Genomic DNA, 26,769 nt, shown 5'->3' on the forward strand with positions numbered 1-26,769 from the left:
AAGTGACTCCTTCATGACCTGCTGTAGAAAGATGGAATTCAAAGGTTCTTTCTCAGACCCATCAGTCTGAGTGGTGAAGGATTTATGAATTTTCAAGGACAGCCTGGGCAAGCACTTGGCTAGGATTGTTTAGGTAGGGACAGTCCTTTGATTTTGCAGATGGTTAGACTAGACCAGCATTTCTCAACCCAAGGGTCACGACCCAAAAGTGGGTTTCAAGAATATATGAAAGGGCTGTGAACAAACTTTAAAAATGGATTCTCCTTTAATGGAGAAAAATGTGGGAAACCATGACTTTTCCCTTGCAGGCTAGCAGAGTTCCAGCTGCTTGTCCCCCTGGGGCTGGGACCTGGGGGTGGGGGGCAGCAGGTCAGAAGTGAGGGACACTGGGTCAGGGCTGTCCTTTGATGTTTACAAATGGGTCCTGGTACAAAAAAGATTGAAAACCACTGTACTAGATGACCTCATAAGGTCTCTTCCAGCCCTACTTTCCTATGATCCTATCACTCCTATAGACTATTAGAAGGGAATCATTAACAATGCCCAGTGACCCTAAGCTGTGGCGAGGGGGAGGGGGGCATCTTACAGGCAAGCCACAGTTTGGGGAGAACAGCTGGAGGCAGTGGTCCAAACTCCACCGAGTGGGATGGAGGCCTCCCAGGGTCTTTCTCAACAATTCCTGCTCTTGAAGTGACTCCCTTATGACCTGCTCTGGAAAGATGGAATTGGAGGGAATTTTCTCAGGATTGGTGGGTCTGAGTGATAATGAGTTCACGAATTTTTCAGGAACAGGTTGGGCAGGTACTTAGCTGATATAGTTTCATTAGGATGATCCTGCCTTGCACAGGGGGCTGGGTAGACAACATCATGAGGTCCCTTCCAGCCCTACTCTTTTATGACATCCATCAACCCCCTATGGACACCTCACAGGTCCTTGCCTATGCTCCAGCTGTTGGTCAAAGCAGGAGCCTTGGCCTCTCCCAGGCATCTCAGTGGCCATAACTAGCCATTACTACAAGCTCAACATAACTAGAAGAGCTCCTTTTTTTTTCCTCTTGCCAAAGGCCTCACAACTGAATACTTTCTCAGTCCTTGAAGTGAATATCATTATTATGCCTTTTGCTTAGACCTGAAGCATTAGAAGGCCAGGTAGATTTGCACCTTGTAGCCTAACCAAAGTAGATATATCTATAGCACAAGCCCACAGTGAATCATCCCTACAGAATGAAAATTGTGATCATGTACAAGGGGGTGGAAGAACCAGTGTCTGACATCACACTTGAGGGTAAATTTCTTGGCAACATTGACAGCTTTTGCTACTTGGGTTCTATATCAGCAAGAATCTTGACCTTCAGACGAAACTAACTAACAGAATCAGAAAAGCTGCTACAAAAGTCGGGTTATTACAGAAACGTGCATGGAATAACAACAAACTGTCAACTAAGGTGAAGATGCAAATCTGTGAGGCTTGCGTGCTGTCATCCCTGCTTTATGGTTCAGAAATATGGACTTTATATGCTAGGCACATTAGGAGACTGAACAGCTTCCACATGAGATGCTTGCTCAAGATCCTGAAAACAAAGTGTGAAGACAAAATGCCAAACAGGTGCTGGAGTGCACAGGACTGATGTACTCAGAAACCACTATCAAGAGGAGGTTGTGATGGCTTGGCCGCATCAGGAGAATGGAAGGAGATTGTATCCTCAAGAATATTTTATACAACGAGATTTGAGGCAGCCCTAGAAAGCAGAGTTGTCCTTGGTGGAACCACAACTTGTGCAAAAATTATATGAAGTTATTCAACATCAATGTAGAAAGCTGGGAGAAGTGTGCAGAATCCAATTCAATCTGGAGGGAACATCTGGCACCAGGCACAGCTCAACATTAAGTGGCTTTGAACCAGAAGAGGGAAACAAAATGAGAAAGAGGAAGCAGTGTGCTGGACACCAGCTCAGACAACACGTGGATCTGCGAAACTTGTAACAAGCTGTCACTCTTGATCTGGACTTGTCAGCCACAAGCAGATTCATCAGGCACCTGACTAGACCTCTTACGTGTACACCATGATCCAGAGGATTGACGGTTGCCCAGTATAGCACAAGCTCTTGTGAGCTGAAGTTCAAGGTACAAATCATACTCTGCCTTCTACCTGACTTCAGACTAACATGGCTAACTACATCTCATTATCTTTGTCTTGCACCTCTCTCTAGGTTGTAACATGCAGGCTGCATCTAAGTTTTTGCAGACCCTTTGTGCATAACCACTCTAAGGCATGGGCTTTCCCATCCATCCACAAAGCCCAGACTCTTGTCACCTCCCAATTCAGTTATTGCAGCATCCTACTCTCTGGGCTTGACCAATGCAAGCTTACTTCATTCTCCTCCATCCAGAATGCTGTTACAAAGACCTTGCCCCTTCCTTTGGTGAGTTCATTCCTTTCCAGATACCCTTCCACTGGCTCCCCTTTCTCTGTTACACCAATCATAAACTACTTGTCTCCACTTTCAAAGTCCTTCGCAGCCTGTCCACTAGGTTATCTAGTACACCCCCCCACCACCAGGTTCATCCCTGTCTAAACTGTTTCAGACCATTACTTTTTTAATCTGCTCTTAAAAACATCCAGGGATGGAGAGTCCATAGCCAAGATCTCTGGGTAGCCTGTTCCAGTGCTTGAGCACCTCATAGTGAAAAAGTTCTTCCCAGTCTCCAACCTAAATTTCCCTTGCTGTAACTTAGAACAGTTATTCCTTTTCCTGTCCCCTGTACGCATAGAGAATAGTCTGTCACCATCCTCTCTTATAATCACCCTTCAAGCATTGGAAGACTGTTATTAAGCACCTCCCACCCCTCAGTCTTCACTTCTACAGACTAAGTAAGCCCATTCTTTTATCTTCCATCATATGTCTCTTTTTTTCCTGGACCTCTAATCATTTTTGTCACTCTGCACTGGACTCTTGTCTAATATGTCCACATCTTCCTTGAAGTGCAGTGCCTGAAGTGGGACACACTACTCCAGGTGAGACTTCAATGCTACTGAATAGAGTGGAAAAATCACTTTCCTTGGCATCCTCAAAGCTAGCTTGTTAATTAAAACCTCTTTAAAAAAAATTTCTTTTCTGTGATGTCTACAAAACCCTTCATATCAGTTAGGCTGCCACTGTGCTGTGACTGGCCTTCCATGCTAGCCACTATTATCTTGCTGTTCCCTTGTGTTCCCCCTCATTATTGTATCCATCCCCTGATGATGTCTCTTGTCTTGTCAGCCCTTTGGGGCAGAGACTAAATTTTTGTTCTGTTTGGATAGCAGAGAGCCTCAGGGTATTTTGGTCCCTGACTAAGGCTCCTAGTTTCTATGATAGTACAGATAAATCATCATTCTAGAGACAGAAAAGAAGTGAGCAAGTTAAGGTAAAACAAAGAGAGATTCTCCCTCCTTTGCTTATCTCATAGACCTCTACAGGGGACAATTCTTAACCCATAAAAATAGCCACAATGAACTAGAGAAGAGAGAATGCAATTAAGTTGGTTGGAGCAAAAACACTGTAGGGTAGAACTAGATACTCCTATGTACCAAAGAAAGTGATTATGGAGGGTTCTCAGCATTGAAAGCTGCACTGAGGTCAGAGAAAGTGAAGGGGAAAGGGCCCTTCATTAGCAGCAAGGAGATTATTAACTACATGGTAGAAAATTATTCCCATGTTATTTCTAGGGAAATATACGGATATACAGCCACAAATATTATATTTTGAGCTGATTGGCAAGGAAAAAGGAATGTTTTAGATGGGGTAGTGGCTAGAGATGCTGTGAAAAGAATATTTAAAAAAAAACAGTGGACAGTGGTTTTAGAGGAGTAAGAAAAGTACTGGCAGTGCAAATGAATTATTGATGATAGGAATAGTAGAGGGCATAAGGGTGGGAAAACAGGACCAAACTAAGGGAAAACCTTACCTTATCATAAGAAAAAAAGGTACAGTGATGGACTAGGGTATGAGGGATAAACTAATTAGGGCAATGGGAGTGACAGAAGACGACAAATCACTCCTCAAACCTGGTGAGGAATGTCTTGCATTTGAAAGCTTCTCTAATTCTTTCCCAGGTATGCAGTTGGTCCAATAAAATATATCGCCCTAGGAAATCCTTGCCTCTCACATAATTCCTGGACCGTTGTGGCTACATCACTCTAACAGTACCATAAGAGTTTTCACTGGGAGCTGGAAACAAAGAAGTTATTGAAGTTTTGGATAGTGACTGCAAAAACATCACTTCATGGAACACAGAAGCCAGCAGCTGTGGGTGGGCAAGCGGGATACAAGTTCTGGATGCTGCCTAAGAGACATGCTAGAATGAAGGCAGGTGGACACCACACAGGGACACGGACACCCCCATGGCATTGGTGCTGGTGAGAGCCTCACTTCCAAGGGAAGCTGCTGCTGGGGGGATGAGGGATAGAGAAGGCAAGTGCAGCCAAGAGCCAGAGTGTTAACCCTCTCATCATCTTTTTTTAGCTGCCAAATTTTGGCTTTTAAATTGCCTCCCCATATACATTCTCGCAGCATTAACCCCTGCTGGAACAGCTTGTTCTGGGCACAGGCTATCAATCACACCTCTGACAGAAGCAGTGGTCTATTAAGGCACAGAATAACCTCCCCCAGGAAGTTGGACCACTAGAGAACATACTGTAGAAAATAATCCTGAACTGCACAAAGAAGGAAGTGAATAAACCACTAGTCTTTGCTGGCTACATTTTTATGGGCTCAGTTCAGCCCTAGAGAAAATGTAGCTACATTGAAAGGGGGCTTTAGAAAAGACTACATTTGTTTTAGGAATCTATGAGCAATTGTCACTACCCAGAATAATTTTCCTGCTCTAGATATTTGAGTGAGAAGGTGGCTTTCCTAAAGTGCTTCAAAACACTGTCCAGAAAAACTGTAATGAGGTCAAAACATATCCCCTTTGTGGCTTTGGTGGTATTAACAATTTAACTCCAGTGCAAAACATTCATCTCCAGAGCAAAACATTAATCTTGGGCATGGTTAGTCACTGGAGTCCCTCCTTAAGAACTGTTTGTTTAAGCCCTTTAGAGGAATTATTTTCTAACCCCTAGTTCTTTTGGAGTGGCTAGGTGTGAGTGGCTTGGAGCAGCTAGATGCTGGGAACACCTAGTTAACTTTTTGCCAACATGGCAGGGGGCCTTGATCTAGCATATGTTTTAGGAAATGGCCTGGGCATTACCCTTATCTGCCCACTTTACCTGTAGCAAGTTAATGGGGCTTTTGATGCTTCAGGATTATGCCTGCTGCTTGTGTGTGAGGCTTGTTCCCAAAGTTTTTTAAGAAGAAGTTAATCAGGGATGATCCTGCCTTGAGCAGTGGTTAAGACTAGATGACCTCCTGAGGTCCCTTCCAGCCCCATTTTTCTGATTCTATGATTTTTACGCCCTGCAATCTTATGCCACTATAGTAGCTCATAGAGGTTATTGCGGCAGTGGTCCTGTCTTTGGGGCTTCCTTATCCTGCTCTGTGAAACAAATCAGTATCTGCCAGTCCCAGAATAGGGGAAGCACAAGATATTTTTCCTGCTGTCTTTCAGCTGGCTTTTCTTCCATACAGGGATGTACTGGATCTTTTCTCTCCAGATTGGGATGCTTGTTTCTCTTATAGCTGGAGTGGAGCTAAGGGGCCATCTGAAGGATTGACCCAAGAAACTGCTTAGGATCTCATAGCAGGGTCAGTACCTGTTAATGGGGAGAGTTGATAGGAGAATGGTGCTGACCTTCACAATTCTGTTGTGGTATGAGTGACGTAAACTTCCTGAAAACTCCTGCTCATTAAAGCAGGGGATGGATTTTGGGAGACTGTAAAGTAGAGAGAGAGGCTGGCCTTATACTGTAATAGGGTCTACTCTTCATCTTATTTAATAGTTTGTCTTCACATTGATGTATGCTTGGGAATTTTGAACTGCTGTAGGGTAAAAGGACGAAGGGCAGACTTGTGAATTTTGGAACAAATGGCCATTTTGTCCTGACTTTTAGGTGATTCTGTTCTGACTGGCCTGACCTAAAAACCAGGCCAATGGCCAATATCCTCTTGCTCATTGATATTACAGAGACTTAAAGCCCCTCACATACAATGATGACCCTTATTCCCTCTCTTAACCAGTTCCCCTGTTGATTTTTTTTTCCCCAGCTTTCTTACTTATGTTGATCGGTAGTTATAATTTCAGGTGAAGGTAACAGATAGCTCTTTTTGGAATTTGGTAGGAGCAGGGAAATAGGATTATCAGGCCAAGACTAAACAAAGAGGGGGTGCAAAGCACCCTGTTCAAATTTGCTGATGACACCAAGATGTGGGGGGATGTGGGCACAAAAGAAGGGAGCAACAGACTACAGTCGGACCTTGACAGGTTACAAGGATGGGCGGAGGAGAACAGGATGGGGTTCAACACAGACAAGTGCAAGGTGATACACCTGGGGAGGAACAACCGGCACCATACCTACAGGCTGGGGAACTCCCCTCTTGTCAGCACGGAGGTGGAAAAGGATCTTGGAGTCATTATTGACTCCAAGATGAACATGGCTCAGCAGTGTGGGGAGGCGGCTAGGAAGGCCAACTGTACCTTGTTGTGCATCCACAGATGCATTTCAAGCAGGACCAAGGAGGTGATCCTCCCCCTCTATGCGGCACTGGTCAGGCTGCAGCTGGAGTACTGCGTCCAGTTCTGGGAGCCGCACTTTAGAGGGATGTGGACAGCATCGAGAGGGTCCAGAGGAGGGCCACTCGCATGATCAAGGGACAGCAGGGCAGGTCCTATGAGGAAAGGTTATGGGACCTGAACCTGTTCAGCCTCCAGAAGAGAAGGCTGAGGGGGGATCTCGTGGCCTGCTATAAACTAGTCAGGGGGGATCAACAGGCACTGGGGGAGTCCCTGTTCCCCCGAGCGCCGCCAGGAGTGACCAGGAATAACGGTCACAAGCTGGCGGAGGGGAGGGTTAAGTTGGGCATCCGGAGGCGCTACTTCACGGTCAGGGCAGCTAGGGTCTGGAACCAGCTTCCAAGTGAGGTGGTGCAGGCTCCCACCCTGGGGGTTTTTAAGAGGAGGTTAGATGACCATCTTGCGGGGGTCGTTTGCCCCCCAGTACTCTTTCCTGCCATGGCAGGGGGTCAGACTAGATGATCTGCCCAGGTCCCGAGTGCCTTGGCCCAGATGTTCTGCAACGATGGATCTCACTTCCAGAAGAATTACACGCTGGTGAGCTTTGTAGAATGACACACCAGGGATGGGGATAGGAACTGAGAGGGGACTGCAGGCACAAGCTGTCATTCAGTTACCTCTCTAAAAATTAATGAGAAAAGAATATGAAACTACAGGAGGGAATGAACAGTTGCATTAGGCTGATTTTTCACTGTTGGCAGATCTTTAGGTTGATGCATTCAAGGAGGTGGCTTACAGAGATCTCTCTCTCTCATACAGCAGGCTACAAATAAACTGAGAAGAAGATTTCCCATTTCATAGGGAGTTGACTTCAAATTTTACTGCAGAGGGTTTTGATCAGTTTCCTGCTGTATCAAAATCTTCACAGGCTTCTGTGGTCTTAGACATTCTCCCTCTGCAGGGAACTCTGTATGAAAATGGTTTGTTGCTAGAAAAACTGTTTATTCCAGTAAGTATTGGGCTCTTGGCTCTACAAATATGAAGATATGCTCCACTGCCCCAAGGTAATTAGAATCTGTAGAAATGATTCCAGGAGGAAAGGGATGCAGTTTGTGGCTCTTGCATTTATAATACAATAGGAAAGCAAGAGAAAAATCCTGGTATGCATCATACATTGAGAATAAAGGAGAATAAAGATAGTAAAACAATAGGAAGGAGAGAATGTGATCAATGATGGAAGAGGCATAAAAAGAGGATCCCAAATTGCCATATGCTTGCTGCAGCATGGCACCAGGGAAGTATCATAATTGGTGGAGAGGCTTGGGGGACGTAGTTTGGAGCAATTGGAGAGGTGTTAATGAATCTAGACCCAGCTCTAGATTTGCAGATGTCAGCCAGTATCCTGGTTAGCAAGCTGATCTATGGAGCCTAGTTCTTTTCTGTCCATTTTCCCACATGAGCAAGTCTCCAAGGGCTTGCTTAGTGCTCCCTTGCCTGCAAGAGCATGTTACCAGGACTTTGGGAAATAGTAAGGTGGCTGTCCACAGTCTCAGTGTCTTGATATTTGGGTTATCTAGTGCAGCCCGGTATGTCATGTGCAAATGAATGGGCCACTGGAAGATTTTCTGAACCATGTTTTCCTGGTTCTTCTTGACAGACAACGGGCGTGGAGATATTGGTGAAGAATGTAGCTATTCCGGAGACAAACAATATCGTGGTGAGTCCTGCTGTGACACAAAGGGCTTGGAGATGTGAAGAGCTCCAAGCCCATCTATTATTTGAATGTCTGAGCTCATACCATTGCATGAGCTCTCCAGATGTTCACAGGGATGTTAAGTTGCCTTAGGAAACCTGATGTCAATCCTGCACCATATCTGATTCTCCAGTGCATTTTATTTTTAAAACACAAATGTTTGCGTACTCGAATACCATATGCCTTCTTAAACTGCAGCTTTTGCCAGCCTAGTTAGGGCTCTGCACGCTCATTTAGAATATCCAGGGCTAGTTCCCCTTTCCTACAACTATCGTGGCTGGGCTCTATCCAGTCCCCGAGGCTTTAGTGCTCTGCACTGCCATTAGCTCTATGTATATTTTGGTTAGTTTTTTATCCGACAGATGTCCTTTAAGTTGGAGCAAAGTCCAGGCCTGATGCCTTGGAGGGCATCTCTCACCATTGATTATGCAGGAAATCCTGCTCCTTTTGACTTGCTCTCTGAGCAAGGTGCACTGTGAGTGCTGTGTGCTTAGCTCCTAGGGGCATGGTGCTGCCTTACCATAACTGCTGTTGAGCTAGAAGCAAGAAAAACAGGTTTCAGGATTTACCCTTTAAATTCCTCCTCGCATGACAGTTTCCATGAGGGGAAAAAAATTCTTTCTTCTCCTCTTTTCAGGAACTCTTCATTTTTGATTCAGCAGGCAAGGAATTATTTTCCGAGGTGCTGGAGAAACTGGTAAGGATCATATCTCAGTCTTCTTGATTGTAGAGAAATGCTATTCTTCTGAAGAGGAGCTGAGATCCCCAGTCTGGATGTAGCAAGCTTTGGCCTTTGTATAAAGGCTGCCTGAAATCCCCATCTCTTTTTCTATCTGAAACTTGAAACAGCTCTAGAGGGACTCTTTTCCAAGAAAAGGAAGGTGGCATGATGGAGGAAGCTTCCCGTGGGAATACTGAACTGAGGTTGTGATGCAAGTGCTTTGAGACTTTTTTACTTTTAGGGGAACATCCATTTGGCTCCTCCTAGTACAGGAGATTTTCCCTTCAGCCTGATCTTCCTGTTCCACAGAGACTCCTCCTGATGGGATGCAGCACTCTACTCGATTTTCCTCGGATTCCAGAAAATATGCCCCTGTTTCTCCCTCCTTCAAGAATCTCTCAATCTCTCCAATTGTAGTTTCTCATTTTGGGGGTTGGGATCATTTAATTGAGTGTAGGGTCCCTTTATATTAGCGTCCTTTTAGTTCTGTCTTGGGTTCTATGTTCTTCATAAAGGTGCTTCTTCTTCTTTCCCTTCCCCATTCCTAGGGATTTGTTAACTGTTGACCGCATCAGGTTTCAGTAGAGTTGACAATGTTTCTCCGTTGCTCTGCAGTGGGAGCATCCCAATGTTCTTTGTGTTGTGTATGATGTGACCAGTGAACAGTCTTTCAACAACTGTGCCAAATGGTTGGAAAAGCTGAGGGCACAGGCACTTGGAATGAACCTTCCAGGTAGGAGACAGAGATTTTTTGCACCTCTTCTAATATTTTTGTCATGCTGCCATTTCCTACTGAGATAGGGCATATACAGCATTATTTTCAATCCAAGCCAGGCCTGGCTACCTTCCATTGCCTGCTTTACCTGGAGACTGGAGGAGTTGAAGTTAATATTCTAGGTCAGAGGTGGCCAATGTGTGGCACAGGTGCCACAAATAGCACAGACAGCCTGTGTGTGTGATATGGCAGGTTTTGGAGGTAACAGGCAGCACAACAGCAGCCAGGGCAGGGAGCAGAAATCAGAGCAACAGATCAGACAGGGAGCCTAGGTCAGGAACCAGAAAGCAGAGCAGCAGGTTGGGCAGAGGATAGGGATTGGAGTGGCACTCAAGGAAGGTGCATAGCTAATTTGTGGCAAGCCTGCCATAGAGGTTGATCTTCACTGTTCTGGGTGACGCTCTAACTGTCCTTCTAGTTAGCATTTTCTACATAACATATCAATCCAGTTATTTTTCCTCTCTACTTTCTAGCATATCCACCATCTTTCATAGCATTTGTTGCTATCAGCTCAACCTTTCCTCCCTCTCATTTTGTTCTGTAGGTGTGTTGGTAGGGAATAAAACAGACCTTATTGGTCGTCGAGTTGTGGAACAGAAACAGGCACAGGAGTGGGCTCAGAACCATGGCTTGGAATACTGTGAGACGTCAGTGGTGAGCATGTTCTCCTTTCTATGTCTGTGGAAGTGGGTGTTTTTGTGGTGTTATCTTCTTTTAGTGAGGGGAGATAATAAAGGGTTCTGGTACCATCATTTACAGTTTATCTCACGTCTGGTATAAATCTGTTTTTTGTGAAGCAATTAGAGTAGAAACAGTTGAGTCCTTTCTCCATCTGTCTTTCATAACCTCTCTTATCTCTTTACAGAAGGAGATGGAAAACTTTGAAGCCCCTTTCCACATCCTGGCAAACTCATTCCATCGACTATACCAAGAGAAGGTGGAAAGCTTTCACTCACTAGTGTGAGGTCTTTGCATATAACAACTTGCTTAGCCCCTATGGGGCCTCTTCGAACAGAAGAAACCCTGGTTGCACAGAATCCCACAGACTGAAAAACAGGAGAAAATTTTTTTTTTTCTTGTGATGATCTGATGATTCAAGTTAAACCAAAAATAAACATGTGGAACGGCAGCTTTTCCAGGGATTCTTTTCTCAGGTTTCTTCCTCTGTTATGTCCCCTTCTCTGGGTTTGGGTTGTGTGTGTGGCAGGGATGGAATACAGCCTAGAAATGTTTGGCTTCCTGCTTTGTTATTTCCCTGTTTCTTATCTGAATGGCTTTTCTGCTGCTAAAACCAAGGGTCTGGTGGTTTCAGGAAGGAGTCAGGAAGCTACTGGGGGATTTGCACATTAAATAGTTCACTACTGATACATGTATTGGAGGAAGGATTGATGTAGGCCATCCACTTGGAAAACACGTGGCTGGAATAGACTTGAGGCCCAGAGTCTTCTGAGAAGTGCCCAAAACTGATGGCAAGAAGTCTGTCCTATGCAGAGACCAATTTTGAATTGGATATAGTTCTGAGAAATGATGCTGTCGGATTCCTCACCTTGCACCAAGTTGTTTCTAACTAATGTCTGGTTTTGACTTCTCAGAGTCTAGTTTTTACACCAATTTGGCTTTTTTCCTCTGCCTGTTAAAACTGTCTGGCTGCCAAGAGCTTTTCTGCTGTACCTCTGTACTTCTTGTAACACAGTGCCCTCTGCTGGTCCCAGGTCGCACACTTTCCTCAAAAGCTGCAACTGGTGTAGTAAGAGACTCTCTCTCTCTCATGGTATGCATTTGAGAATTATGCCCTTACCATCTCTCCCCACATTCCAAATAAAATCCTCTTTATTTTGTCCTTACATTTTCACAAAAATCATTTCTTCTTCTCCCTGACTTGGGTTTGTTGGGAAATTTTTTGTGGTTGTTATTTTACATTGCTGACTACAGTTAGTCCCTTCTTCACCATGTCCAGTTTTCTAGTCCCCTGGTAAAGTCAGAACCTCACTTTTTCATTTTTCATCATTCATTCTTCATTCCTTAGCTAACTGCACGGTTCTGCTTTCATTTATAGGACACGACATGGGAGGAGAAAGAGGCCACCTGGCTTTAAGTTATTCTGTGTCAGCAGAGGGAATTGTTTGGTGTGGGGAAGGGCAGCGTCTTCAAGTAGCATTCGCCTTCTATTTAGCACAATGCCGATTTTAGCACATGTGAAAATCCACTCACATCTCCAGTGCAAGGAGATGCTGTGAAGTTGGGCAAAACATCTGTATAGTTCAAGGTAGGATGCAGCACTTCTGTTCCAATTGCAGATGCTCTCCCCTATTCACAAGGTCACAGCAACCTTCCTCAACAAAGGGGAGTTTTCTGGAGTTTCTTAAGCACTGAGTCATTTCTCTCAGGCAACCCTTTTGGGAACCTGTGCTCTTAGGTTGTTATACGTGCCCATTGCTGGGAAAAGTGTGTTGAATGTAATGCATCTAAGTAGAATATGTGGTGATAGGTCCAAGCCACCTCCAGTACTGTGAATAAAGCATACTTATTTTTTATGCTGTTTTGTTTTGGTTAAAGAGCTTTAAAGCTAAACTCTTGTTTTGATTAGCTGGCTTATCCTATAGTTCTACTAGTGATGTGCTTATGTTGCAGGATGCATCTTTTCATATTTGAAATATTATGACAGCTGTCTTTACCACCTGTGATGTTGATATATGGAAGATTAATACTTTGGGCATGGGAAAATAAAGGGAAAGCCATGTGATCTTTAACTAGGGGTTTCTATCTGCACCAGAAAGACGTGCCATAGCTTTTAATAAGCACCAAGAAGATGGAGATGGGTGAATGTTGTTCATTAAGTGAAGGCAAAAGCTGGAGTGTCTCATTAGAGGAATGCTTGCAGTGGTGATCAGTGATTTATAGGGTAGCTGTTGTCGAGGGGTTAGTGAAGAAAAATGCAGCCCAGGCAGGGAAAGATATATTGGCTGAGTGATGAAATGTGTAATCTAATTAGCTAGCAGTAGGGATTCACCCACTGCCCCTTTTCTTCTTCCAACAGACTAGAATAAGAAAACAGGTTGTATTAAAACCTACTGCTTATCTTATTCATACACACATTTTTAATCACAAATGTAGATATAATTTAATATCTTGAAAAACATTACCTACTGCAGATCAAATCTAAGCTCTTCCTGTGCCACAATATTTTAAAGGCATTACACACTGTCTGCTCAACTTTGTTAAAATGTGTGAGTTTACATGTTTTTAAAGGTAACCTATTTTCCTAATCTACTCATGGACCTACTTGTGAGGTTGATAGACAGGTGTGGATGGGGAGTCACAGAGCTATGTGGGTGTTGGGTTTGTTGGGGCAGGCTGTGGGACCCAGGTTTTGTCTGTGGGGGAGCTTGGGTAGGTAGGTGAGTGAATGGGAAGGGCCTAGGGCCAGTATTAGATTCCCTTTTCTTGTGTCCCCTCAACTGCTAGCACCTCATTCCCATGGGTTTTGTTCTTTGCAGCTTATTGCTGTTGCATCTCCCTGGCTCATGGCCAGTGGAGAAAGCAGTAAGAGGGCAGCAGAAAGGATGCATGCTGAGGAAGATACGCACTTCTTCCCTGCTTCATCCAACTGTACATTTTCCAGGATAAATGTGTCTAAACCCAGAACAGCCTCAAGCCAAGCTCGGACAGCTGGAAATTCTGCAAGGCAAAACACAGTCCTTAACTTACCAAGTTAATGGCACATAGTTAATCAGTTACCCTTCCCTACTTACTCGTATGTCAGTTAAAGACAGCATTTTTTTTCCTCTGAACTGCTACTGGCTTTCCACTGGCTCCTTTATTATAATCCTGCTTCAGAGAGATGCTGGGGTTAGCTCCTTTCCTTTGCCCCCTTATTTGGGTATGGCAAGCTGTTTTTATTACATCTTGTACATCCCCCATTAACTGCACCAAAATACTGACTGCCATTGCCTTAGCAAAAGCAGTGAAAGAAAACAAATTTGGATTTTTTTAAAACCAAAATGTTGTGAATACCTTCATCAAAAAAGAGTTGGGAAAAAAATTCAAAAGTGAACCTCCTGTAACATTTCAAAACACTGTAACATTAAGGCTAATGTAATGATTTTTACTGGCTGTCCCCCCCCAAAAAATTGACTGGGATGAGATACAACATGTAAAATTTCAGAAAGATCAGCTTCTCTTACGGAAGCTAGTGCAAGTTCAGAAAGTGATCTCTCCAGAAGCTAATCTTTAAGCTTGACAAAAGAATGGTCACTTCTCTTCCATAAGATAAAGAGTTAAACACCATGAAATGGGGATGTCAGAACAGTTTCTGCAAGAGATTAGTTATTTTAGAGTCTTAACGGTTCAGAAAGGACATCTTGTGGATAACTGATCTCAAATGAATGCTGCCTGGCCCACATTCATCCCGGTATAACTTCACTGGCTTCAAGGGATGGATTTGGTCTTTTATGTCTACTGAATCCTTTGGCAAGGACAGGATCGACTCTGTAACAGAAGGCATATGATACTCAAAACAAGATGACTTGGGGAAGAGGTATTGTAGAAAGCATGAAAAAGGGTTAAGCCCTAACGTGGCAATTAAGCAGAGAGCTGAACAGAGCAACTGCAAAAAACCTACAATTCATCCCAATTAAGAACTTTCAAGAGGAAGGAGCCTGAGAGATGCTGAGAGCAAGGAAAACACAGCATTTCTATTTTATATGCATCTAATGTTTTCTGTTGGTGCTTGTGCATATCCACAAGGGTCTATGCTGTTCTCTGCTCAGGGCTGAGAGTTGTGCTTTTGGCAGGCATCACACTTAAGTGGGAACTGCTTCCAGTTGCTGTCCCGCTTTCCTATCCTGTGTGCAGACCTCCAAAGTGATGAGAGACCGTGGCTGATAGCTGTGAGACATTTTTCATTCCTGCCACTTATTGCCAGGAGACTCCTCCCCACCTCTCAGTTTGACCTCTCCTATCCTGACTGGTATCTATTTCCTCATCCCTTTCTCTTAATGGAGAGCTGCCAACTATGCCTATTCTTATCAAGTAATTTTCCAGTTAGCAGAGTGGCCTCTAGGCTCACCAAGCCTGAAGATGTGGTATTGTGTACAAAGGAAGGAACCTTCAAAACTGAGGTGAAGGGCTGACTAGGAGCTCTTTGACAGGGGGCACATCCTCCCTCTGTTTCTGGAGAGACTCATCTTCCTCCTCTTTCTGTATTCCGTGTCCTCCTCCTATTGCCATTTTGCCTTGAGAGTCCTGTCCTCTTTGCCATGTGCCCATGGCCCTGCTGACCCAGAACAACAACATTTTGGGTAAAGGCAGGAATGGGGGATGGATGCAGCTCAGTTATGGTTATAATTTCTGAATCCCCACCAGGAGCTGCCCTTGTGGGGTCAGTGGGTCCTGACTCCCAGCCAAGCTGCTCTGCAAGGTTAAGGATATCACTCAGTCCAAGATGCATTTCCCTTCCAGGATGGCCCCTGGCTGAGCCCTGGCAGCTTAGTCCTGGCTCCCCCAAGGATGCTGCAATGTAACTTTCACAGACACTGATTGTTTTCATTTGGACTTGGAGTTATTTTTCCCCTTAGAGTTTCTCTCATTCTTCTGTCACTGCCTCACATATCTCCTCCCCAGGAGCACTTTCTCAGAGAAGCCTAGAATCGCTCTATCCATAGTCTCTGAGATCAGATCCAAATCCAGCAATGCTTATAGGGGAAATGTGACAGACCCTGAGTGTCACACAGGGGTCAGGCGCAGGGTCGATTTGATGAGATCCCCTCTAGCCACACATGCATTGACTTGAGAAATGTGGAGCTTGTAATCTCTCTGTATATGTACTGGAAAAAATATGCAATTTTTCAGTGCCAGCAAGGGGCAGTCAGCAGAGGAGATATGCAGAGGATCGATCAAATTCTGTGACCAAAAACAGGGGAATCACAGGAACAGATGGGGAAGAGGATTATGAAGGGGAGAATAGGTCTCTGTCTCACTAAGGGCAGGAAGGACAATAGGTTGGTGGAGGTTACATGGTGAAAATCAAATAGTAGTTCCAGCTCCTGGAGTCTACTACAGAGAACAGAACAGAAGAGACAGTGGGGAAAGATCAGTCTCTCTCCTGGCCAAGAGGGAATGCTACAGGGGACAGAATAGAGAGGCATGATACCCCCAGCGCAGTTGATAATAGAATCAGGTTCTGTGTGGGCACATTAATAACTGGGGTGTCTGAGGGGCAAGGGCCAGTGTGAGAGCTGTGAGGAAAGAGGTGAAGGTGGTAATGATGTTTTTGAGCTTGTATCAGTGCCAGAATTGGAGCAAGGTCTGTCCAAGATGAGGTCAGCGTGAGGATGCTGAGGCTGTGTGTTCAGTGGAGAACAGATTTTATGCGCTGGACTATAGTGTGGGTCTGAGATGATAAGGCTAGTCATTGTGGGGCACATTGGAATTGCAAACTCCAATGTTGGAATTCCAGGTGAGAGAGTAGAACATAGAGAATGGGACCAGCATAGGATGCTGAGGCCTGGGGCATGAATTGTTAGGTGTGCGGATGTATAGACTGTAGACATTGTTGGAGTGTAAGGATAGAAATCAATATAGGTGTGCTGGGGAATTGGATTGAACTGAAACCTTGTTACACAGCCTACAAGGCCCCTGCATAGAGCTGAGTAGATGCCTAAATTATTTTCCACAAATCGCTGTGAATTAAATATGAGTGATCTCTGTCCAAATCAGCAGTAAGTATATCTTCTCTCCGTGAAGAGTTGAGTGATCCAGTTGTGTAAACTTTCATGAAAAATGAAGCACAAACTCGCATGTTCATTTGCCCCAGCAACCCAGATATGAGGGTCACACTCAACTTTCCATGAAACAGAAACATAACCATATGATGGGTGTGACCAATCACAACCAAACATTAAAATATGCATCTGGGGTATTGAACATGCAGAGCAAAATCTGTTCACAATCAATCCATATGACAGAACTCCACAAAACTATTGGCATGCAAATTTATGAAAATTGCAATCTGTGTGCAGATATTGTGCAAATGGGAAAAAATGGACAAATTCACTGCAGACATTATTTGTAGTAAATAATTTACTCAGTTCTGCTGCAAAAGGCCTTTTCTGTATTTACTTCTGTTTCTTATCCCTATTGTGAAACCTGTTAGTCATCACTGAGTCTTCTTTTGGTATTTCAAACCATGTAGAAATACTGTGAGCTGTTGCTAGGACTTATTTTTGTGGTGCTGGGTGGGTTCAGCCTTGGATTTGGAAGCTAGGATTATTAGTGCTTAGGAAGGTCTATCTGGACAGAGCCAGGCCTAAGTCAGCTGATGGGGATGTGAGAACATAGAATCTGGAGGAGATGAGCTTGGGGTGTCAAAACAGTGGGTTTCAGGGCAAGTGTCAGGCTGAAGATATTTAGGCTGGGATTTGTGTGAAAATGTTGGGGTTGGGGAAAATTGATAAGATACTTGTATTAGAGACATGATCCCTGTCACAGGACCTGGCTTCTGAGGCCTGCTGTGGTGCTCCCACTTGTCCTGCTTGCTCCCCTCTGGCCTCTCAGGGCAGCCCCCTGCTATCCTGCCTACCACACCTTGATGGTGTAATTGGAGAGACTGCCCTCAGAGAGCAACATGAGCTTTCTGGATACAGCCTCTCTCCCTGTGGGGCTCCCACCCTTCTGGAACACTATACTGGGCTATTGGCCCTTCCTCCCTTGCACTGGACCCTCCAGGTCCTAATCCCCTTACAGGGCTTTTAATTGTGGCCTCTAGCTGCACCTGTAGCCACATCCATGCTTCACAGGTCTTACTCTATTCTCTGCACTGAGCCCTCTGGCTCTCTACTGGTCTCAGCTCTCTGAGTCCCTGACTTGGCAGGCTGTTATCTTCTGCCTATAAAACGCTTGGCCTAGTCCATGCAGCCCACTGGGTCTCAGACCCTTTTCTACCCAAGCACTGGGCCCCTGGTCCTGTCTCAGCTTCAGCCCATGCAGCCCAATTGGTCCCGAACCTTTGTAGGGCTCTATCTGGGCTTCAGTCCATCATGACATAAAGTGCCTACCCATGGCCCCCAAAACCACCCCATCAGCCATACTGAAACCTCTGGTTTCTTGAGTCTCTACCCAGCAACTTCCAGTCCTCTGCCCACTAGCTTTCTCCAACTTCCCCAGATACCTGGAGTGACTGGGTCCCCTGCTTTCACAGCCTAGGCTCTCAGGAGTTCTTCCCTCCCTGAAGCTCAGGGCCAGACTACCTCCTTTAGCTCTGGAGCTAGGCTTAAAGTAGAGTAGGGCTTCACCCCTTCCAATCACATGACCTCTGACTGACCATAGAGTTTCTGCTTAGCCTATTATTTCACCTCCTCTATTCTACTGCCTTCTTCCCAGCTGTCTTTTATTTGCTGCGTAGCTTCCAGTCAGATTACAGCACTACCTCTGTAGCTTATTGCAGGGCATCTCACCCCAGTAATGAACAATGGGGCTGAGTGAAGTGTGCAGCTGGAAGAGAGAGGGTACTGCTGGGATTCACCAATGAGCCCTTAAACCAGTGGGTTTTACCCTTGTTAAACTCCAGGCACTCCTCAAAATTCCCAGCTTTTAGCCTTCATTTATTTCTTAACTATGGAAAAATACTAGAGCAATTGTTCTGTTGCAAAGAGCTCAGAAAGACCACAGCAGGTCAGAATGTTTTTGACACCATGGATTCCTATTTGAAACCTCTGGGTTTATCTTGTAAATAATGCGTAGGTGTCTGTACACCTAACTGGGTTAGTATTGCACAGTACCCTGCAACACCCTCGAAAGGATTGCATTGCACCCTAACAGAATCAGTGTCCTAAATTAAGAGCTCTTTCCATCTACTGTGGTCTCTCTGCTTACTGAGACATCAGAGTCTCTGGGGCAAGCATTGAGTCATTGTTCCTGCTGTGGCTTGATGGCCTGTTTCCAAAGTTGACTAGTGTTGTGGCTTTTACTCTTCACAGAGAGGAGAAACTGCTAAGCAGAAGTGACCTGGTCTTACAGGAGAAATGGGGCAGAGCACATGCCTGAGAAGAACCTCCTGGACTTCAGGAAACTGTATGTGCCCCATCTACCATACCTACCTTCCACTGAGGGAATCCTTCCAACCTCTCAACACTGTGTGTTTACAACCAGTGCCCTTACCACTGCCTTAGTTTTGCCTGTGTCACCCATTAACCTTTCTGCCTTTGAATGTCCTTCACATACCATTGATATGCTACCTCTGTTATGCCCCCCTTGAAAATACCTTCTGAGCCATCCATCCACGTATCTCCTTGAGAGAGCTTTTACCCAATCTTATGCGCACATTTCTGGGGTCTGAAGTCATAAATATGGCTGTGACACAGATTCCTGCCATGCTCTACTCCATGTGGTGTCCTGTGCAGAGCTCAGGCATTGCTTGACTTTCTGGGGTCAAGGTTGATATTGGGGTGTCAGGGCAGTGCTGCAGCTGTGTGTCTCTGTGTAAGTGAGGGCATCCCAGGCAGGCACCCCTTTGTCCCCCTATCAGACTTCACTCATTTATTCTACCATCTGTTTTCCCAGTGCTGGAGATGATGCTGGGGATATGTGACTTGGGGCACTCAGGCGGAAACTGGCCTGCACAAGGCCGGCCATGTGTTTGCCTCCTAGCAATGCAGCGGTCAGCAGCAAATTCTTTGCCGCCGCTGCCTCCTCTCAGTATGGAAGAGAGAGAGAGAGCATGGGACTGGGTGTGTAGGAGACAGAGATGAACTGTGTGAAGGAGGGAGAGAGACAGAGAGATGGACTGGTCTGTGCAAGAGGGATAGAGAAATGTGAAGGAGGGACAGACAGATGGTCAGTGTGTGGGTGAGAGAAAGGGACTGTGATGGAGAGACAGACAGATGGACTGCATGTAACAGACAAAGGAATGGAGTGGGAAAGGTGGAGAAAGAGATTGGGTGAAGGAGGGAGAGGCAGATCTGGCTGTTGTAGATGGGAGAGAGAAATGGGTATATGGAGAAGAGGTGTCACCTAGACCCTGGGACAATGGGTCCATTAGAAATGCCTTTGCGGAATGGATATAGAGAGATTGTGTGTATGTGTGTGCAAGAAGATGGTCTATGTAAATAAGAGTAAGGAAGAGCAGCTATAAGGAGACGGAGAGAGAGGGAGGAGGGTCTGTACGGAGGAGAAAGTGAACAAGGGCAGACAGATGAGCTGTGCGAAAGGGAGAAAGAGACAAATATGGAGAGGAAGGCACCTGTCTGTATGTGAGGGAGATGGCATCTCTGACCAGCTGTTGTGGGCACCTGTGACTGTTTACAGGATGGGTTATATATAAGAACAAAAAGGACTAATTGTGTGCTAGGCAGGCCATTAGGGTGCCCAGACCCAAGCATACCAACATCCCTTTCACTTTTCCCCACTATTGGGGTTCAGGAGGTGAGCATTACACTGCAACCTGTCGAATAATTGTTTCCAGTGAACCTGATGGACTGTTTGAAAAAGTTTGAAATGACAGAGCTGTTGTTAATTGCTCTGCTGGATTTTTGTCTTAATCCCTGTCCTCCTAGGTTGAATTCTGAAGGTACCCCACCTTTTTTCTCCGCCATATTGAAGCTGTTGGCTACCAAGAACTGTTGGCTCTTTCTTTGCCTGTTCTCTTAGTCATCATCTTCCCCTTTGTCTACCTAACATTTCCTCTCTTCTGTTATTCTCCCTCATTTCTTTCCTTTTTCCTCTTCTATCTTTTCTCACTCTCTTGTCTTTCTCTTCCTTTTCTCTCTCTCAGTTCTTACATTTTTAGATCTTTCTCTGGATCTCTCAAATTCCCTGTAGCTTCTTCTCCTTTCCTTCCTTCACTGTTCCACTCTCCCAGGTTATAGATCTTTCTCTCCTTGTTTCAGATTACTGGTTCTGTTTCTTCTATTTAGCTCTTTTTTATCTCTCCTTAGCTCCTCTATCTCATTCTCTCTCTGACTGTCTGCCTCCTTTCTCTCACTCTCTGTCTGTCTCTCTCAAACTGGGTTGTGAATTCTATCAGCATCAGAGCAGGACAAACTGTAAAAGTGAAGTTCCCTGAGGGCCAGGTTGTGATCATTTTATTTTTACAATGTCCTTGGATGTATAAAGGTGTTTGTTTGAGGGGGAGGGGTAGCGTATGTGCTCCGTGGGGGAAGAGAGGGGAGTGCAGGCCAGAACAAATGGAGCTTAAAACTAATATAGGTCAGTTGCAGAGAAGAGTCCCAATGGTCTGTGAATAAGAGGAGTGGCTTGTTGCTTTGGGCTGGATACAGGAAAAATGGCAGCTGAATAGTTTTACCTGAATGACGTAGGCATCAGACCCACAAGCACATATGACCAGGGAAGCACAGCATTTATCTTCCAGGAACACAACCAGGAGCGAGCGCGTGTTGAGACTGCAGCTCAGCAGTTGACTGCACCATCTCCCAGGCATCTGCCCAGCTTGGGGAGTCTGTGGGTGCTCTCTGCACTCCTGGGCAGGCAGTTCTAATCCAGCTTCTCCTGTGTGGCTCTACATCCTATGCCCTAAATACGGAAGTCAGGGCCAGTGCTGGCAAACACATCTCTGATGCACTTTGCTGTGTCTGTTTGTTGTCTCCAAGGAAATGTCTTCAAGCGAACAACAAGCAAATTAAGCCAGTTAGTGAAGCTCAGAGATGAAAAGCCGCTGCCCCCATGTTTGACACCAACATACTAGGTAGGAGTTAGGTTCAACCTGCCCTCTACTGGATGAACTCAGAACCTTACACCCATGTGTCAGACCAGAACGGCCAAGGGAGATTCTCCTGTAGCTCAAGTGAGTGAGGGCTGTGCTTCTCGGTCAGGAGAGGAGCTGAGTGCTGTCCCAGGTGACGCTCTAAGATCCTGAGTTGTCACGATGCACAGCACAGTGACAGCTGTGAAGTCTGAAGTGGCCACAGCTTTGCCACTGTGTGCATGTGAAAAGGGGCCAGACGGCTCCCAGGAAATACATAAGGCCTCATTAATGCACATCATTTGAGTTTATGGCAGATGATTGATGCTAATAACAGTTGATTACATACCCAAAGCACAGCCTCTGGACTCCCTGCTTCATTTCTATAAAGACTTTAAAAGATAGGAACTTCAATTCAGATTCTTCATTAGGCACCTCAGTATGTAGCCAGACGTTCAGAAGTGCTGAGCACCTGTACTTGTCAGTGAAGTTAGTAGGAGCTGCGGGCTGCTCAGCACAATTTAAAATCAGGACACTTAAATGAGTACCTAAATATGGAATTAAGAGCTTACATGTAAGCATCCCATTTGCTTAAAAACCTTGGCCTGTCTTTTAAGGTAGTCATAACCAAATGATGATTTCTAGCCAATGTAGATTCTTGTACCATGCCCATCACCATAGTTTCTGAGCACTACTGTAGTTTCTGACATGCTTAGTCTGACACATGTACAGATATCCTCCATATCAGGGGGGCTCAATAGTATCACCTGTTGTGTCACCTGGCCTAGAAGGCTCCCCGCAAGCCCAAAAATTTGGCAGTGGGGGAATGGTGGCCACTCCCCTGCTGCCAAATTTCCAAAATCATGGGGAGCCCTGTGGACCAAATAATGTGTGCTAGATCAAGTATGCAGAATGGGGCAGGTAGTATGGGGCCCCATCCTGGGAATGTGGGGCCCAATCTGGCCAGCAGAGCAGCCCTATGCGACTCATCTGGCCTGCAGGGCCAAAAGGTTGTGTCCTATATGAATTCACTTCAAGGTTCGTAAAACTTGCAATAAAAAAACTGTGTCCAGGATTTTCTACAACATCTATGTACCCACTGCTATGCTAGCTGGCTCTCTTTAAAACAGTACCTCTAAGTTCCTGTTTTATACTACAGTTTGCTTGCCTTGCAGTGAGATCCTGCCCTCACTGAAGTCAAAGGCAAAACTCGCCAGTCCTGCAGTGGCCCATGGTTTCACCGGGAATGTATGGAGTATTTGTGTTTGATCCTTCTGAGCTACTGTACTCCCAAAGATCCTAAAGAGTCTTTGAGTTGCATATTTCTCTCAATATGTTTCTCTGCAAAGTCAGACGCATACTTGCTAATGCATTCCAGAGGGTCAACTTTCCCTTAGGATCTTGCACTGTGATCTCATTTTGCTTATAACATGTCTTTGATTTCGTTTCCCTCCACCTCTCTGACTTGTGCAGCTGGACAGTAGAGAAATGAAAGGATTATGCTTCTGGTATCCTAAGCTGTCTGGTCTCTTGCAAAAGAAGGGTTTTAAATGCCCCAATGGAAAGAGGGGAGAATGGGGGTGATCTGCAGTTAAGGTACCTGCCTGACTCCCAGTGGCACAGAGAAAGTTAGTCTCTTCCATACAGGGGTCAGAGGGTGAAGCTGCTGTGGCTGCTGCTGGCCAGATGGAGGGAGCTTGTGTTAATGACAGAGTGTGACTTTGGCAAATGAAAGTGGAAAGGGCGAAGCTACACAGGAGTTTTTTTCTGCACTCCCATCTGTGCCTTTCGCACAGAAAGAAAGTCTGCTCCCAGTAAATATTGGTCAATGTCAACACTAATAATCCCCCACCAAAGGCTGCTCTTCCTCTTTTTGTTTCCTGTCCTACTGGTGCTCCCAGGAGGAGTCTAAAATAACTTTCCATTCACAAGCCATATCCTGTTTTCCCTTGTTGTGGGTTTTTTGGGGTTTTTTTGGCCTTGTTTGTTCTTTGAATTACTTGCCTTTTCCTGGGGCTGTGGTCCATTTGCATGAGAGCAGGGACCTTCTTTCCTTACAGCTGGTCTGCTCCAGCTATGTATATCCCAATTAGCATTCCACAGATATGTTTCCTGGGCCCTGAAACTAATCCGAAGGGGATACCCTTCCTCCTGGTGTTAGAACAGTACTAGGGCCTAAATCCTCTTCTCCGTATAGTCAGTTGGAGTTTTAGGATAAGCTTTAATAAGAGCAAGATTAGGTCTTCAGTGTCCTTATTCCATTTTGCTCTAGCTTCATACACTCATACACTGTGCCTTCCCCTCAGAACAGATGCTCATCACAACATTGCTCACACTCTATTCACAAACCTACAAACAATGGACAAATGTCTTTTCTTTCCTTGCTGTCTCTAGCTCTGTAATTCAGACATTAGCTCATCCATGTCTGCAGCCTCCCCAAGCCTCCCTGCACTTCATTCTGGAATCTGCTTCCAGGGTTATGTATGTCTGTATACTTGTGGTTGGGTGTTTATGCTTAATTCTATATATGTAGGGAAGGGTGAATGTTTAGAGTAAGATGGAAGGTCTAGGAGAGATTGTATTCATGTGAGCTGGTGAGAGGGAGGGTGTGAGGGGGAGCGATTCAGTGGAATACTGGCCTCTGTGTAAGTGTGTGGGGATTAGGTGCAAATGCTTATGGAGTATGCAGTATGGAGTATAAGGATGGTACAGGGAGGCATACCAAGCTGACTGATTTAAGATAGGAGCTTGTGGAGGAGTAGATATGGCTGAGAGATGAGGGGATCTGCTCTGTACATTTGTGTAAGTGTATTGAGGTAAATGCACTCGAGGGGGTGTTCGCTGATTTTTGTATTGTTGTTTGTGCAAGTCCCACACAATAAATCTCTATGTGTACCTCACAAGGGTTATTTTACCAAATACTGTAATTCTGGCCAGAGTGACTCGTTAACAGCCTGCCCTCTGGTAGAGCTAATGGGTTACAGGCATTGATTTCTTTTCCATTCCTATTGATTAGGCACTTGCTGAACATACAAACCCCAACCACAGCATAGAAAGAGGGAGACAGATAAACAGTTTGCATTCAGAAACCTAGCACTGTGCAGTATTTGCCATGGAAGCCCCAACCATTGCCAGACTTCATCCAAAAGAAGAGTAGTATTTCCCTGTTGGAAGAAATCAACCCACGGGACCCAATAGATGACATTTAGCAGCATATGACTGAAAAGGGGATTTGCATCGATACAGCACAAAATGGTTCATGTGGGGAAAAGTGTGCTCTACTTTTAGAAAATCCCAGGGCTGAGGCACCATTTAGATTAACTTTTTTATCTCACCCCATCAAAAATACAGACAGGCATGTGTATGTGTGGAAGGGGCTGTGTCTGTCTCTGCATGTCTTGGGAAGGGGGAGGGTACCAGGATAAACCCAACTTGGATAAATCCCATCCTTCTCTATAAGAAAATGGACTTTTCAAGACTTGCTCAGTGCTAACTGAAGAACCAAGTCAGGAAAAGGAATTCAGCAGTGAATAGACAGTGACTTGGGGAGGACACAGGAAGTAAAGATGAGCAAGAGGTGGTTACGTAAAGGAAGGTAGACAGCACAGCCCTTACTGCATCCTTACATCTGTTTTTTGTGTGTCCACAGTCTGACTTTGCCCATGTTTTTCTATGATCTGGCAGAAAAAAACTAAAATTGCAGAATCACAAAGCCGCTAGTGGACATCATCTAAGCATGGCACAGAAAGGATGGTTTTGTAGCAAAACCATGTAAGCATGTTTTAGGAGTTTTCTTTTCTATTCCAGCTCTAGCACACACTTCGTTCATGGCTTTCAGCAAACCATTTAGGACCTCACCCCATTGCAATCAATGCAGAGATTCCTGTTGACTTCAATGGCCTTTGAATCAGGTCCTGAGCCTCTTGGTGCCTCATGTAGCCATCTGCAAATGGGGATGATTATACCTCACAAGGATGTCATAAGGATAAGTTCTTTAATGTGTAATAGATATTTATGTGCTATGGTGATTTAGGCCATAGGAAAACCTAGAAAGTATGTGATCTGCTCTACCATCCTTTGCTCAGTGTTTGCTTCTCTTGTGTCATGATTTCACTCCTGCTTAACACATTTATTTTCCTCTGCCCCACTATCACTCCTACATGGAGTCTTGAAAGTGTTAATTTTTAGACCTCTGCTCTCTCATAATTTCTTCCTCCTTCTCAGTCATGTTGGCCCATGGAGTTACATGAGCGGTGAATTTGCCATGTTATCTGAATTTTTATCTTAATTACTTTAATCACTTTTTGTGCTGATACTCAGCTGCTTAGATGTGGAGACTGGGAGTTAGAGCTCCTGGGTTCTCTTTCACTTGCTCACTCACCCTTCCTCTTTCACTAGCTCTGTAATCTTGCCAAAAACACATTTAACTTCTCTTTGGTCTGTCTGTTCATTGATAAAATGGTTATAAAAAACAATACCAATGCCACACAATAACATGAGGCTGATTTTGTAAAACACTTTGAGACCCTAAGATATTCCTAAAGCATTTTTATTTATGAATTGCAGATAGTGTGTGATATGGTTAGTGACTACCCTATTCAACCTCTCTGTCAGTCTCACCCACATAAATGTACAGCTTTGTTCTAACCTCCTCCCCATAAATAACTCAGCTTCAAGTGCATCTCTTGGGTATGAGAAGCATTATTAAGGGCTCATCCCCTTCCTGAATTCAGATCTCCCACTTGACTCCTCTGTCCATAATCTTGGCATCATCCATCATCATCTCCTCCTCCTGTATCCCCTGTGTCTGTGCCTATTACCACATCCACTCTGCCTTGGAGAACAACTGTTTCAGCCTCACCTCTGCTCCTCCATCACTGAATCTCTGCTTAGCTTGACTGTTTTACTTCTACCCTCTGGTGCCTTCCCAGATTCTTGGATCACAGCATGCACAGAACACCCCCCTCAGATTTGTTCCTCATAGCAGGAAACCCCACTGCATCGCCTAATTCTCAGACACCTCTGCACACTCTCCCTCCCTTTCCCAATCAAGTTCAGTTGTCCTTTCTGTTTTTAACACTCTCCTATGGAGTTGTTTCAGCTTCTTTCACCTGCTGTGTGTCTCTCTGCTCCTTCCCCTTTCCTTCACTCACATAGTACTGTCTCTCTCTTTC

At 45.0% G+C, this 26,769-nt stretch overlaps 2 protein-coding genes across 3 annotated transcripts in view; both read left to right on the forward strand.

The window, feature by feature from the left end:
* Nucleotides 1-11,058, forward strand: part of IFT27 (intraflagellar transport 27) — a 14,140-nt gene extending 3,082 nt beyond the window's left edge. The window contains exons 3-10 of the mRNA XM_025206890.1: nt 620-625; nt 1,909-1,913; nt 7,188-7,248; nt 8,309-8,368; nt 9,042-9,101; nt 9,741-9,858; nt 10,445-10,554; nt 10,766-11,058. Coding sequence (XP_025062675.1) covers nt 620-625; nt 1,909-1,913; nt 7,188-7,248; nt 8,309-8,368; nt 9,042-9,101; nt 9,741-9,858; nt 10,445-10,554; nt 10,766-10,864 — 519 coding nt within the window. The 3' untranslated portion in view covers nt 10,865-11,058. The remainder of the gene's footprint in view (nt 1-619; nt 626-1,908; nt 1,914-7,187; nt 7,249-8,308; nt 8,369-9,041; nt 9,102-9,740; nt 9,859-10,444; nt 10,555-10,765) is intronic.
* CACNG2 (calcium voltage-gated channel auxiliary subunit gamma 2) overlaps nt 1-26,769 on the forward strand; it is a 97,537-nt gene that overhangs the window by 3,038 nt on the left and 67,730 nt on the right. For both annotated transcript variants that reach the window (XM_006025977.2, XM_025206889.1), the window contains exon 2: nt 18,876-18,969. In XM_006025977.2, coding sequence (XP_006026039.2) covers nt 18,935-18,969 — 35 coding nt within the window. In that variant the 5' untranslated portion in view covers nt 18,876-18,934. The remainder of the gene's footprint in view (nt 1-18,875; nt 18,970-26,769) is intronic.

Source organism: Alligator sinensis, unplaced genomic scaffold (genome assembly GCF_000455745.1).
Source record: "Alligator sinensis unplaced genomic scaffold, ASM45574v1 scaffold215_3, whole genome shotgun sequence".
Taxonomy (NCBI): Eukaryota; Metazoa; Chordata; order Crocodylia; family Alligatoridae; genus Alligator; species Alligator sinensis.